Source organism: Crocodylus siamensis, chromosome 1, assembly GCF_052110815.1.
Source record: "Crocodylus siamensis isolate JL-2025a chromosome 1, ASM5211081v1, whole genome shotgun sequence".
NCBI classification, from domain to species: domain Eukaryota; kingdom Metazoa; phylum Chordata; order Crocodylia; family Crocodylidae; genus Crocodylus; species Crocodylus siamensis.
In genome coordinates, this window is record NC_143395.1 from 295,983,324 (window position 1) to 295,998,282 (window position 14,959).

At 42.7% G+C, this 14,959-nt stretch overlaps 1 protein-coding gene across 2 annotated transcripts in view; it reads left to right on the plus strand.

Moving 5' to 3' along the window:
- Positions 1 to 1,103, plus strand: part of TMEM131 (transmembrane protein 131) — a 161,797-nt gene extending 160,694 nt beyond the window's left edge. For both annotated transcript variants that reach the window (XM_090065011.1, XM_090065002.1), the window contains one exon: positions 139 to 1,103. In XM_090065011.1, the coding sequence (XP_089921137.1) occupies positions 139 to 432 (294 nt within the window). In that variant the 3' untranslated portion in view covers positions 433 to 1,103. The remainder of the gene's footprint in view (positions 1 to 138) is intronic.
- Positions 1,104 to 14,959: the final 13,856 nt, after the last annotated feature.

Genomic DNA, 14,959 nt, shown 5'->3' on the forward strand with positions numbered 1-14,959 from the left:
AGTTCGCAACTGCTCTGTAACTTGAGCATTCGTTAGCAATGCGTCCATCCTCACTTGAGCTAGTCTAATTTAAGGAAAGAAACTTGAGCTAACTGTTGTAGTGTGGTGTTTATGCAGCATTAATGTTTTGTGTTGCAGTCAATACTCGGCAACTCCAGTAGCCTGTGGTCTACCACCACGCCATTCAGCAGCTCCATCTGGTCAAGTAACCACAACAGCGCCCTTCCGTTCACCACCACTCCAGCAAATGCATTGCCCGGTATAGAGTTCATGGGAAATGAAAACTCAGCCCCTCCTCCTCCACCTACTGCTGCCACTGTTGCAAATCCTGCTGAAGACATGGGACAGACCTACAATCCCTGGCGAATTTGGAGCCCCACAATTGGAAGAAGAAGCTCAGATCCTTGGTCTCACTATCCTCATGATAACTGAAATTAGAAAACAAAGGGACTTCTATCATGATGATGATACAATATTGATTAGGCCAATTTTTGAAACGTCATTTTCAGGCTGTTATTGCTTTTTTTTTCTCCCCCTTCTGTCAGTCATGCTTTCATCACTTGCTCCTTTTAAAATCTATCTTGCAATTATGGTAGTGTGAGAGCACAGTTACACTTGACAGTCTGGGTGTGGTCGCAACCTAAACTTCAGCTAAGACTTGTACATCTGAACAGTTCCACTGGTTTCACCCTTTACCATCTGCCATCCTTTTTTTGACACCAAAAGAGCTGTGGCACACACCACTTTTATCAGAATACCAGTTTTAATTTTCTTTCCAGTATTATGCTCCAAGATCTAATTTTAAACAAAAAAAAAAACACTTTGCTAAAACGCAGAGTATTTTTTTAAAATAAGTCTGTCTTGTTAACACAGGTTCTAAGAATGTAAAAACCTTAAGAGCAAAAACAGCTGAATGTAAGAGCATTCTGTTAAGACTGTATACACTTTCTGTGCTGTTTGTACATTTGTAAACCTGAATGCATTTTTAAGTTGAACTGAAATGTGCACAGCCAAGACTTGTGGAAGAAACAAGATACCTTGTGCATTTCTTACAGATACAACTTTGGGTTGTACTTTAAAATAAATAATGCCTTTTTCAACAACTGTGTACTGTAACTTTCTACCTGCAGACAATTCATAGACTTGTCTGTATATGGACCTAATTGGTTAGTGTGGCTCTAGGCAATTTTTGTCCAGTGTCATATTTGGGCTTTATTAGCTAAAACCCCATTGTAATTTAAACCTGGGCTCCTAGGCACAATGGTATTGTAGCTGACTTATCACAGGCGCTGTCATTTCCAAAGCAATGGATTTGTCAGGTCACTCTCACTTGAAGTTCTGCTACACTGAGTAACTTTGTAAAATTTCCAATATGCTATAAGTTCTTTGGAAAGCCAGCTACAGTGGTACTTGTTAACAGGCACAGCAGCTTCTGCTGCTGCAACCCTAGCTTGATGATGCTGTCCTTTCAGTGAGAGTCACTGAACAGCAGTAATGTTTGCTCTCCCTTCAAGGGCTGTGTTATGGACTTACTGTTAGTCAATATATAGTGCCTTTTACTAATAGTGGGTCATGTGTACATTACAGCCACTGCTTCCTCAGGCATAAGAGCTGCAAAATGTGACTGACAAGTCTTACTGCTACTAGGAGCGCTGAATCCAACAGAAGACAATAGTCTGTGTGGCTGGTGTCACCTAGTGTGGCCTCAGCAGTGCACAGTCCTAGTGGTTCATGAAAAAAGAGCACTGTTGCTGTTCAGAATGCATCCCCACAGCTAGAGCAGAAAAGCAAGCAACCATCATATCAACTTCACCCTGCTGCTATAAGACAATGTTAAAAATGGAGATGGGGAGTGCAGAAAGGTGGGAGGATTCCACTTTCTAAAATCAATGTGGACACCTAAGTTTTTTCAGCAAGTTCAATCTGCTGTATACCCCCCTGAGGGTGGTAAGACAGACATGAACAAGGTTAACTGGACAAGACCCACTGACAGACGTGTCCTGGCCTATTTTCTCACCCCTTCACCTCTGGAGGATGGTTGGCAATAGCCTCAGCATTACACTAAGCAAAAGGAAGTTGCTACAGTGTAGTGGGCCTATATAATGAGCTATTAGCTGGCTCAGTAATTGTAGATAGAGTGCAGTTACTTTTAAGCAAGTTAAAAGTATGCCCGTTAAAAACAATTTTGCAAAAGAAGTTTTGGGCTTTTTTTACAATTTCTCAGTTGGTCTAATAAAGGTATCATCTCTGAACTGAGAGTTCTAGATTTCTGCATTCCCTTAGAAGCACAGGTCCCAAAACCTTGACCGACTTTCTGACTTTGAGAATCCTTTACGCTTCTGTCCATTGGAGCCATGCTTAGATCTCAAGTGCTTGGTGCAGAGCTCTTAAGAGTTTTGGTCCCAAAACACAAGCTCTTCCCTGGTGTCCCATTCCAGATGCCTCTCTCTTCTCTCGTCAGCCTGCTCCCAAACTTCTTTGCTACACAAGAGCAAGAGTGAATCTCCAAAAGTCACATGACTTTGGCAGTTCTCTTTACTGAAATAATTAAAATATTCAAATTAGTGATCTCCCTGATATACAATTCTCATCCATTATGTAGTGAAAATACTGAAAAGTCAGTTTCTCCTTTCTACAGATACCAGATGCACAAGGTTCCTATTTTGGAGGGATCTTTTGTTGGTGGTGGTTGAAAAAGCTCTTCTCTTAAAACAGAATGAGACAGCCAGCCTCCAAAATGTCATTCAGGTTGTTTGAACTAATGCCCATGCCTTTCAATAAGGCAGGTATTGGCAACAGTTGGAAACTTCCCGGGAAACCAGCATGGAAAGGCACACAACCTTAATTAAACCTGTAATTCATCTTGCTTAAGAAACATGTGACCATGGAGCAGTAAACAGATTCCACATGGAAACTGTTTAAACTATGAAACAACTGCCTCACATCTTTAGATGCTGTTTCCAATGAAAACCCATTGTAATTCACATCAAAACAGCATCCAGAGCAGCAAAGAAAATCCACTGTTTAGACCTCAACAACCAGGGAGAACTTCTTTGCTGATAAATTGTCAGCAAAGCGACTGAAACAGTTCTGGAAGGAACATAGTGGCAACTGCAGACCTACTGAGTCAGGTAAACCAGAAATGTGTAAAACCCACACAAGTTCTTGGCTTGTTTAAACTGCTAATACTGATTACATACGAAAGATAGAGCTGTTAGACAAGTTGATGACACTAAATGAGGTATCAGGGGAGACTAGAGAGCTGGGGAGGAAATAGATAATCTGATCAAAGGCAATTCTGTAAAATAGCTACAGAATAATGCTCTGCTCCACAGTTGGGAATGCAAAGAATGGACCAAAAGGTGGGCATCAAACAAACAAACAACAGCTTGAACGTCATGCACCTGACACCCAGCTGTGATCTTCCTTCTGTCAAGGTTAGCATAGCTGTCGATTTTTGGCCCTTCCCTGCAGAAAGATCAACAACTTGGGGGAGAATTTTTTTTAGAATAAAAATTATCAAAATACATAGAGCTCAAGTTCTCAATGGTTGAGTGCTGCAGAGGAATGCTTCAGAGTGCCCTAAAGAGTATAACTTGTCTTCCGTTTTGTCTCATTATAAGTATCTCTACGTTAACAGAACAGTCTAAGGGAGGGGAAGTATGCAAGCATTTGTGTTAGTTTGTAGACTGTGGCCCAATGCTTTGATTCAGCTTGGGGACAGCAGGGTTACATAAGCCTGAGACAGAGAGCAAGTTAGGGGAGCAGCTTGAAAACCAAGGGTGCAAAAGGCCTACATGCCCTTCCAACTATAGAGAAGGAAAGTATGGAAGAAAGTGGGCAAGCTCTTCACATTAATGGCAAGGACAGTCTCTGTTCACTTGCAACACTGCTAGCTAAGAAGATGGTCTAGCAATGCCTTAGACTTTTTTAAGTCTCCTGCATTTATTCACAACAGAATTTTACACCATCTGTTTTAACTGAGTGTCTCAAAACGTTTCAGAATCAGGCACTTGGACCTTGCAGCTCATGCCTTAAGCATTAAAGCCAAGTGTAGGTATCTCTTCTGTGATGTCTAAGATCAGTGGCACTGCCATTCTGCCCACTTCTTTTTCCTCTTCTATCATCCTGCCCTTTAGTACAATTTTAGATTTGTTGCCCTATTCCACGCTTTCTTCTCTCCTGAAGTTGATCCAATTTCTCATTACTTTGTCTTTTGCTTCTCAGCTTTTTGTTTCCCCACTTTACCAATTCTTCTCCCACTCATTTGTTTTTCCAGATGTTATTTAGTTTTTCCCAAGTCTCCAGCACTTCTGAGAGCATTAAACCAGCCTGAGGACAACAAAGTACATGAGCACAGTCCAGAAGCTGCCATATCCTGGGTGGCAATTGTAGCTGTAAACTGTAAAATCCAGCAGGGATTGGGTGATATTTTCTCCCTGCATAGAAAGAGTCAGTCTGGTAGCAAGGGGTATGAGGGTGGGGAAAAGCTCTAAGTACTTGTAGGATCCAGAGAAATTATAATGGCACAGCTGCTGTAGTTAGTGAGGAAAGTACAAAATTAAATGAGCAGAAAGCCTAAAGGAATCCTACTAACTGTGTATGACTAGTCTGGCGTGCCAAAACCAAGGCAAAATTTTCAGTTAGCATATCAACAAAGTACAGTTTCAATCAACGTGACACTTGTGAATGTGGGTCACTTTTGGCAGGATTAATAAATAGCCTTGGAAAGGTCTAACCAATTTAACTTTTCAAGCTCGGTTAGCGCAAAAACAAAAAAGTAGAATCCTTCGATATCCTAAATACTAGTGATTACAGTGCTCATTGCTCTTAATTCAGAAAAGAGATCTTACCTAAGGTTTTCCAGGCCTCAGGAGACAGCCCTTCCCACTAGCTCTTCTGGAATAGGTCTCTCTTCTGTTTAAGCTTTCCACTTTGTATAAAATACATACCTACTCTTAAAGTGAAGGAAAGAGACCTTAAAACCTTGAAGTCAGTGCACTTGCTTGGGGGTGGGATACCTTCATTGCACTCAATGTACCATACACCATTTAAATATTTATACAAAATGGAATGGCTTCAAACCACATAAATTGAGATACTTACCTCAGCCTACCCTGTGGCCTGGAGGATAGCACCCTCCTGAAGGACAGGAAGATTCGTTGCATGTACCTGCTCTGAATCAGGTAGAGGAGGAAAGCCAAACACTATCTAGTGCCCTAACTACTGTGCTGTATAGCATGGGGGATGAAGAAGATATTTTTATTAGTATGATCACCCTTTGCTTTTATTTAAAAATAAGTCCAAAGGCAAAATGAAGACTTCTTTGGAGAAGCCAAAGCCTATTGTCTTGTATGGTCTCATACTGACCCAGTCTTTCCCCCACCCCCTTGTTATTTTGTGGTTTAGTAGCAGAAAGAATAAGGAAAAACTCTTCTATAACATCTTTCCTTCATTTGAAAGGACCATCAGGGAAGAAGGAATGGCTCTGGTAGGGTTTCTGAACTCTCTCTTCCTTTGGCCTAGTCTTCCATTGTGATCTGAATTTCACTCATTGCTAATTCCTTGACCCATGCCTCACACTGGCAATCAGCACATCTTGCAAGGAGAATCTGGGAAGTCTAATGGAAACATAGGGAAGTGGAGTGCCAGAAAGGGAGGGTGGACTACTCAGCTCCTAAGGAAAGGGTTTTACCAGTGATAAGGTGTGGAAGCAGCTACTAAAGACTGTTCTTGCCCCTCATTCCAGGGTCTCCCCATAAGCATTCTGCCCCTAAGAGAGAATCATAGAAAATAAAGAGTTGGAAGAGACCTCAGGAGGTCCAATCCCCTGCTTGAAGCAGGACCATCCCCAACTAGATCATTCCAGCCAGGGCTTTGTTGAATTGGGCCTTGAAAACCTCCAAGGATGGAGATTCCACCACCTCCCTAGGTAGCCTGTTCCAGTGCTTCATCACCCTTCTAGTGAGAGCGTTTTTCCTAATATCCTACCTAAACTTCCCTTGCTGCAACTTGAGACCATTGCTCCCTGTTCTGTCAGAAGTTAGCACCAGCCTCTACAGCATGCAGAATTAAAGGAACAAGAACACTTGCAAGTGCATGGTGGAATTGAGTTAGAATTTTCAGTGATTGGGAGCTAGAGAAAAATAACTAATGCACGGCAAAGAGCTATGCATGGCTACTTGTGTTTCTCCCATCCTAGCTGTTTAATTTACTGGAGAGGAGGGGGAAGAGTGTTTTCCTACTATCAGCATTGCAGAGCCCTGTAAGCCAGAATCTGCCCTGCCATGGCAAGGTCACCAAAAAAATTCTAAAAAGAACCGGCTTTTAGGAAACAATTATATTCAGATATTGGCTCAGCTCAGGAATTGTAGGGAAATTCTTGTTCTGATGCAGAAGCTAGGATGGCACAAAGAGAATGAAGATGGACCAGTGATGAGTCCAAGGAACTCCAAACAGCAGGCTTCTAATATAAGCCTAAAGGATATCTAGAAGAGTTAAAGATCAGACCATGGGCTGGTATGACAAAGGCACACCAGTTTCCATAGCTAATAACCCACAAAGGAGTGATGTGGCTAATTCACATCCAGCCAGCTCTGACTTCCCAGCCTAATGATAAGATACCAGTTTACTAGCGGGGGCAGTCTTCAGCTCAAGTACAAAACTGAGCTCTGGTCCACCCCTCTGCTGAGACAGCAAGACACCTTACACACCCTGACATCACAGTCAAATACTACTTCCACTCAACTCAACTCCCTTGCCCAGGCCTACTCCAGTGGGAGCTGCCAATGGCCCCATAGACACTGAGGCTAGGGACAGACATTACACATGAACTGATTTAAACCTGTAACCAAACAGATGTTCAGTGTACATAAACCAGTTTGAAAATGGCTGAAAACAGTTTGAGATAAACCTGGTTGAACATAGTATCAGACTTTAATGATTTGGGGCAAACCAGTTTATGCAATGTCTGTCCCAGACCCCTTGCTGGCTTAAGTTAAACCAGACTCCCCAAGCATCCCAGCATGCTCTCTGGGCTGGGCTCTCTGCTCCACAGCAGAGTTGGCCCCTCCCCTCTGCTCCCTGGCTGAAGCTCTGGCAGAGACTACAAGCATCTGCCTGTCTTCCCCCTGCTGCCCCCTTCCCCTCAAGACTCCCTGCTAAGCATGGATCCCCCCCTCCCCTATGCCTTACACAGATACCTCTCAGCATTAACTAGCAGGCCACATGCTGACTATGGTCTGCTGTGGGAGACAGGATTGTGTCTGCTTAGGGCTTTTTAGAGCTAATCAACAGGTAGCTGTGGGGTGATAAATGCTGATAACGGCTGATAAATGCTGTGTTATCAATGGGGGGCACCCCTCCCCAGTGCAAGCATCCTGCCAGGCCTGGCCACGCCCCCCCTCAACTCAGTACTGTGGAAGGGAAGGGAAGGGAAGGCTGCTCTAGGGCTCCCTGGCTTCTAGGATGTCTGTGGTTACAAATTGGTTTAGCCTAGCCAGGTTAGACTAACCTGCAGCGACTGAATCAATTCAGGCTTAGGCTTTTTGAATGTCTGTCCCTAGCCTAAAGCCCCCAATTCTTAAAACATCAAATGCATCTTGAGAAGACATCCACTGAGACATACAGCCTCATGTTTCATTTAGCCCTATAAGAGGAAACGAAATGAAATGAAAATGAAATCCCATGAGGACTGGCTTCATTACTTGGAACAGGATGAAGGAGCAGAAAGAAACACAGAAAACCAGTATTCTCCAGTAAACTGAAAAAAAATGACACTGTACCCTTTCACAGATGCAAGTAAAATGAGGATTCTTTGCTCAGGGCCAGATAAGCCCAACAAATATTGTAAAAAGGGGGGTGCACTACATGGGTTTCCCCATCACATCACAAAACAGGAGCATAGGTTTGTGCCCCCTTTACCAGTGTCCAGGGATACCACATCATTATCATCTGGAATTTGTTTATAAAACTGGGAAACGGAGACTCTGGCCCTGACCATAGGTTCCAACTAACAGTTACAACCATTAAGAATGAAAACAAGGCCCCATTAATCATACCACAGCACTAAGTCAGCATATAATGGCATGCAAAATCAATGCTATGCAGTTATTAGAACAATAAAAGCTGAGTATTGCTGAAATCAGCAGGCTGCTGCCAGACAACTGCAGCAAATGGACAATATTTAACTGCGCTTTCCTTTGTGTTTCTTGTTGGACTTCCTTGTAAAATTTCAGCTATTTAGCCCTAGGGCAGTGGAAACCACACTGGTGAAATCCCTGCAGACTTTTAAGAATTGTGATTAAATCAGCAATTTGGAAAACACCCCCCCAAACTCAGTAACTGTGAGCAATACAGTTCATCTCTGCAAAGAACTAGCTTACAGAAGCCTAAACTTAGATCACCAGCACCACCCAGTGGCTAAGTAAAACTCAGGCTTCTCATCCAGCCATTCCCAGCTGTTCTTAAGGTTCCCTTTCCCCACAAATCTGAAGGATCCTGGCTATTTATTGTCTTAGCATTTCACTTGTAACTGGCTGCCCTTCTTGTGGCACTATATGAATATCCTGGCAGACATTAAAAAATACCTGGGAATAGAGTTTTCCTACAGCATAGAAATAGCAAAATACAATTTTTTAAAAATGCTATACTATAAAATAAAAAGGCAGCTACCAGAAACAGCCGCCATCCTCCCAGCTATGTAGAATCCTGAAGTCATTTACGTGTCCACAGGGACAGTTAATATCTTAATATCACCTGCTAATGTCTGCATTTTTCGTTCAAGTAGTCTTCAGATGTAAGATACAACACTACATCATGCCTAATACACACAGGAGAGAGAGCTGGAGGAAGAAATGTCAAATAAACCCCATTCACTGAGATTATATTTATGTCTTGTTAATATTTTATGGCAGCACTGGCAAAACAAAAACACTTCCTATAAAAATAGTCTATTTTAAAAATAACTATCTATAAATAACTAAAATAAATAAAAATCACTCATTCTTCCTTTCCCATTTTCCTTCCTTCTATGATGTCCACATAACAGAATAATTTTTTTTCCTTTAATACTAAGTGAGCCTTTTTAGATTGAAAAATAAAATGTCCTTGTATTTACTCTGTATAACCATAAAAGTCAATTTTCACGTTCAGCACCCCAGCTTGTCTTATATTTATGGTTATTATTTCTGTTCTGGGGAGGTTTTTGTTGCTGGTTTCCCTTTTATTATTTTTTTTTGTTTTCTTTTTCCTTTGTTAAACTCTCACACAGCTGCACATGTGTTACACACTGTCCCTCCACCTCTCTCCCCTTTCCTCTAGCACCCAGTTCTTCCAGAAGAGCCAAAATCCTTATTGCTTCTCTCTTCCCCCTAGGTATCTTTTATACAAGATGATTTTATTCTGTTGTCCTTATTGTCCACCTTCTAATATTAACTACTTCCAACAACAGGAAATGAAGGAAATGAAAGGTCCAGCTCTCCCCCTTACCTGAGAAGAACTCGGAAGTGGTTTTGGTGAAGTCAAAATGATGACAGTGTAACGACTGGTGAAAATTAGCACAAAGGTTTAAAGCAAAGGTCCTTTTTCGGCTGAAGGACACTGATTCCTAGATGTGATCATTGTGCCATAGAGTATCGCCCCTTCTAACTTGCAGCAGGAGCTTCCCTAACTTCCTCATTAGGGATATTGACTCAAGCTGGTGTCATTATTCTGGTCTCCTACACCTGCAAATAGCTAAGCGGGACATAACTGTGTACCTAGTTTCAGTGCTCCTTTATATGACATTTCCCAGCTTCTCCCCTTCCAGCACAGCCCGTGGGCCCTCCATAGAGTCTTCTATCAGCCAGCTGACAAGAGGACATGGTGCAATGAAGTGCAGGCAATTACTCTGCAGCATTCTCTATCAGACAATTTGGAAGCAAGCTGAGAAGTTGTAGTTTTAAGAGCTCTTTTCCCCATAAAGGTTTTAAGCTCTATAGCTGAAAAGCACTATTCAAGGTTTAAATAGTACACTAAATATCACTATAATATTATGGTAATATGCAGTGCTAATTAGCCCCAGCGCTGCACAGACATGACTAGATTGCTTCTAGCAGAACTACCACATACAAAGTAAACCAACAAGGCTCCATGGCTAAGCATGGTAGGTTTATAGTCTAGGCATTACCTTGGCCTCCAGAAGCAAGACTTACATGCAGCTTAGCTGCCGAAATCCAGGCTACCCCAAATCAGCTTCCACCCTAAACTCATTTGCTCCTTCAAATTCTGCTAATGCTGATACCCAGAAATACCCCAATCTGAGCAGCTCAGTGAATCTCTCTCTTTCCTAAGGCCAGAAAGTAGGTATTCCTCTACCCAAGTCCCTTAGCAAACTGATATGGGATGCATGCTCTGAGAATGCCTAATGCTGCTGTGAGTCTTCGCCATTTTCAAGGGACGTAGGTTATGCTGCAGAAGTATGATTAAAGCAGAAGTCTTCCAGACCTGTTTCTGAGTGACCACAGCATGAACCTTTGCAGACATTACAACTCACCTGGTCAGCCAAGTGAATAGAGTAATTACCATGTCTAGCTAAAACAGTAGTAAAATCAAATTAAACAGAGCAAATGGTCTGAGAGGAAACCTTATAACAAGATGGCCCAGTGCCACCTCCTTGCCCAGGGCTGATGCTATAAACCAGGAATGTCAAACTCACCCAGGGCCCCAGATCTGCGTTGTGGGACTCCTCACAAGCTGGATCCAGCCCATGTCATGGGGACAGCTGCCTGGCTACTACCATGGTGGCATGGGGATCCAAGGCAGCAGCAGTAGGGTTGGAAGTAGTAGTGGGACTGGGGACAGCATGGTGGGGTCCAAAGACACTATGAGGAATGTGGGGGGGGTGGCAGTGGTGACCCAAGATCACTGCCACTGACCATGGCCAGTGGAACCAAAGAGCCCCATATTCTGCAGTAATCCATTCCCCCACAACTTCTGGTAGCCCGATGGGCCAGGCAGAGAGATTCGGCTGGCCAGATCCAGCCCGCAGGCCTTGTTTGATACCCCTGACATAAAGATAGTGGATTATAGTTTTAATTTAAGAAGATTACTTGTTGTAATTATAATGCATTTGGTTGCATCAATTTTGTTATAATCCATATATTTTTTGTTAAGTTTCTTAGATAAATTGTAAACACAGAAGCACCCAGGTCAGAGAAAATGTATAAGACAAGGTGAAAAGAAAACTGGACGGTGGCCAGCAGCCGTCTAAAACGGTGGAGGAAGGAAACAACAACTCCTCCCTACTATATTTTTCAAAGGGACATAAAATCTATCACACTAACACTTTCCAAGATAATAGGAAACCTAATTTAGCCCAGTTTCTAAAGCCTCAGTGAAACTTAAATAAGACATAAATTAAATTAAAATAATGTTTAAATAAATGAAAGGTGAAATTGTATGTCAGAGTAAACCATGTATAAGTATGGTGCATAGGTTGTAAGGGACATTGGAGAACTCAACAAACCCAAGGAGACTTCCAAGGAAGTTCAAAGCGACATCACCCAAGAACACCAGATGGAACATGGCTATAACCTACTATTCTGTATTCTACTGTTTACTCTAGCCAATGACTTTAACCATTATTACAGCCCTGGGAGAGGGAACTGGGACCCTGGATGCCCACAACCCAGACAACAGAAACTCCCTCCCTCTGTCTGGACCAATGAATCTTGTATTCTTTTCTGTAAAGTGGCACAAATTCAACAGTGGGGCAGAGAGTTCCTCCCAGTCTCCCCCACCCCCCAACTACTCAGCCTAACCTATAGCTTTGTGGTTTGGGGACTCTCCTGGCAAATAGATTATATCATTTTGTATTCCCAGAGATACAGTGCATCTCTCTCTCTCTTCTTTCTTCTGGTTCAGGCTGTTTGAGCAGGTGACCAGGCCAGATAAATTCCTGATGGGAGTGGAGAACTCTCTCTCTCTCCAGCAGGCATTTTGAAAAGCCACAAGCAAAGTGCCTCCAGGCTGCTGCCTGCATGACTTCCTGTAAGTAAAAACTGGGAAATTAGCCAGGAGTTAGGATTTCTGTCTAGGCAGACATGTTGGAAAAGGACTATTATGTCCAAGTCTGTGTAAGACTCTGATTGATTGTTTCCTCCAAGTATATTCTGACTTCCTTGTTCTACCCCCACCCCACCTCCAATCAATAAAGGTATTGGGTTACAGCATAACTGGGCTGTTTCACTGTGGATGGGAGAGGAAAGCCTTTTTTTCCTCCTGGCCCACCCAGCAGAGCTCATCTATATTCCCTCAGTTCTATCTGAGGTTATCCTGGGAGGCTTCAGGCTGAAAGAGGCACCCAAAAATATTACCAGTGGGCAAAGCACTGCCAAGGCTTGCAGGGTCTGTGTGCCCTGGGCTGTGCAGTGCCCTAACCAAAGCCAGTGCCCAGGTGGTGGCAGCGTTACCTCAGGCTTGCAGGTGTTCTCCAGGAAATGAGACAGCCAGCAGTAGGCACCCCATGGGAGACTCCTGAAGCAAGGTTTTTGGGCCTGGCACAGTGAGGCAGGTGGCTCTGCGTAGTAGCACCCCTCACTTTGCTGCCACGCACAGATCCCAGAAAACAGGAAACCTGTGCAAGTGCTCTAGCTGCTGGGCTATTGAAAGATTTGCAATTGCAACAGCAACATCTTTTCCAGCCACCTTTTAAAAGAACAGCATGAACCCTGCTCAGTTCTCTGGAAGAAAAGCTCAGTGCCTACCAACAGGAAAGGATTTAGAGCAAATAGAGACATTGTCATGAAGCTGAGAGTGAGCCCCTGAGAAGAGTGATATTTTAAAACATCCTGTCCTCAGCATTTCCTATTGGTTACTTGAGGCAGCAATTGGTTAAGCATGTTGGATTTTTCAATTCCTGAGATTCCTGGATTCCCCTCCAAGAACCGGACTCCTAAGATCCTTTCCTGGATATAGCCCCAAGTGATCAGACAGGGCATCCGATGAAGAAAAAAAAATGGATGAACTCTCACTCTCAGAAAGAAGAAAAAGTTCAGCAGTGTGGCAAACCGTGAGCAAAAAGGAAAACAAGGGGAAAGAGTCCCAAGCTAATATACTCAGCTTTAGAGAAATGATTGTGCATACTTAATGATCACAAAGCAAGAATGCAGAACTAAGGAAACAAAAGGAGTCCTAGAGCCTGTTAAATCAGAACTCAAATAATTGTACCCAACCAGTATAAAAAAAAACCTTTCAGTATATGCTAGTGTGAGCGAGTGAGAAGTGAGACTAATCCCAGTTTCAGAAAAAGGAATTTAACCATTTAGAAACAATGTTTTCCCCTACCACCCAAATAGAAATACCAGACAACATTCAGGCTGAAAGATCACCGTTTCTCCAAGAGATATGACTTTTCTACATCAGGAAGTTGCCCAAATACTCATTCTTCTTTGAGACTGTCTTTGTATGATCCCCTTGGTGGACCAAACTACACCACACAAAGGTGCTCATGGTAGAACGTAAGAGTGTCCACACAGGAAGTTATTTACCAGAGATGTCTTAGCTACATACATGTTCTCCCTTGTGGGTATACCCCACTCCCTATGCTTTGACAGAAGACAGTTTTTACCTTAGCAAAATGCACTGAGTGTACTCTGGCCCCGCTTCTCCTTGTGTACCACTCCAAAAAATAAATAGCAACGTGCACTTCCTGCTACTCAGTTTCCTCTTGACTGCAGAATTTATGTTGACTCTGAAATAGAGGGAAAGACTAATGGAAATCAAATGTATATGTGGACAATACTTCTGGAAGGATTTAAGTTGCTGGTAGTAATTTAGTTCTCTCTCAACGTTCTCATTTGTGGGCGGTTCCAGAGCAGCACTTACATTTCTAGAGGCGAACAGTGATAGTAGGTCTCTTCTGCCAATCATAACACCTGCCCAAGACATTTCCACAAAGGTGTAATGCTTAGTAAAGGTATGGATCAACCTCTATGTGCCAACATCTATATGGCTGCACTGCAAATTTCACAGGAACACTGTGCAAAGATGCTATGGCAGTAACCTGGGCTCTGGTGGAATGTGCAGATCCATCTATGGCAGGTCCACCTTAGGGGGTCTCAGGGCTGTTTTGCACAACCCAAGATCCAGTCAGACATTTCCAGGCTGATATTACTGTACCTTTAGATTCCTCAGCCACCAAAAGTTTATTTAAAAACCATTTATACTTAATGTTTTTGAGCTGCAATGGTGATATGGCACTTTGTAAGTAAATTTGTGATCTAGAGCCACTTCTAAAGATACTGGCATTGGGTTCTTCATAAATATGTTACAAAGAACAGATGTCTGTGGGATCTGTCAGCTCAGTGCCTGGTATCACCAAAAAATGTTCCACGCTGCTCTGAGTTCAGGAAGTATAGCTTGTCTTCTACTACTGGAAGCTATTTTCTGAATATGCAGCGAGGGCAAGAACTTTCTCTTACTCAGTCTGAAAAATTTGCCTGGACAACATTCACAGCTTACTTTATTGTGGTAGGGTTTTTGGTTATAGCCACGTTGGTCTGAGGATGTAGGCAGGCAGCCTTCTTTGGGTAGATGCAATAGCTTTCATTAGACCAACTGAGAAGTTGGGAAAATGTTCTTTGCAAGCTTTTGGGCATGAGCACGCTGTCATTCTTTGAAGAATGAACCGCTCCAGAAGATTGTAAATAAAATTCATAAATCATATCAAAAGATAGCTGGAACTTTCCTCACTTTGTTCTAGCTATGAAACTCACTTTTTACCATATTTTAGATGTCCTGTTCCCTTGGTTGACAAAGGACATAAAATTGACAGCCATCAATTGTACATACTAGTTTTGCTAAAGTTGAAATACTGCCAATCAGGTAGCTTGGTGCTCTCTCCATTTCTTCAGGAAGAACAGTGGATCTTTCTCACCCTGAGGTGGAGCCAGTTAGTACCTTTCCCTCTCAAAAATCT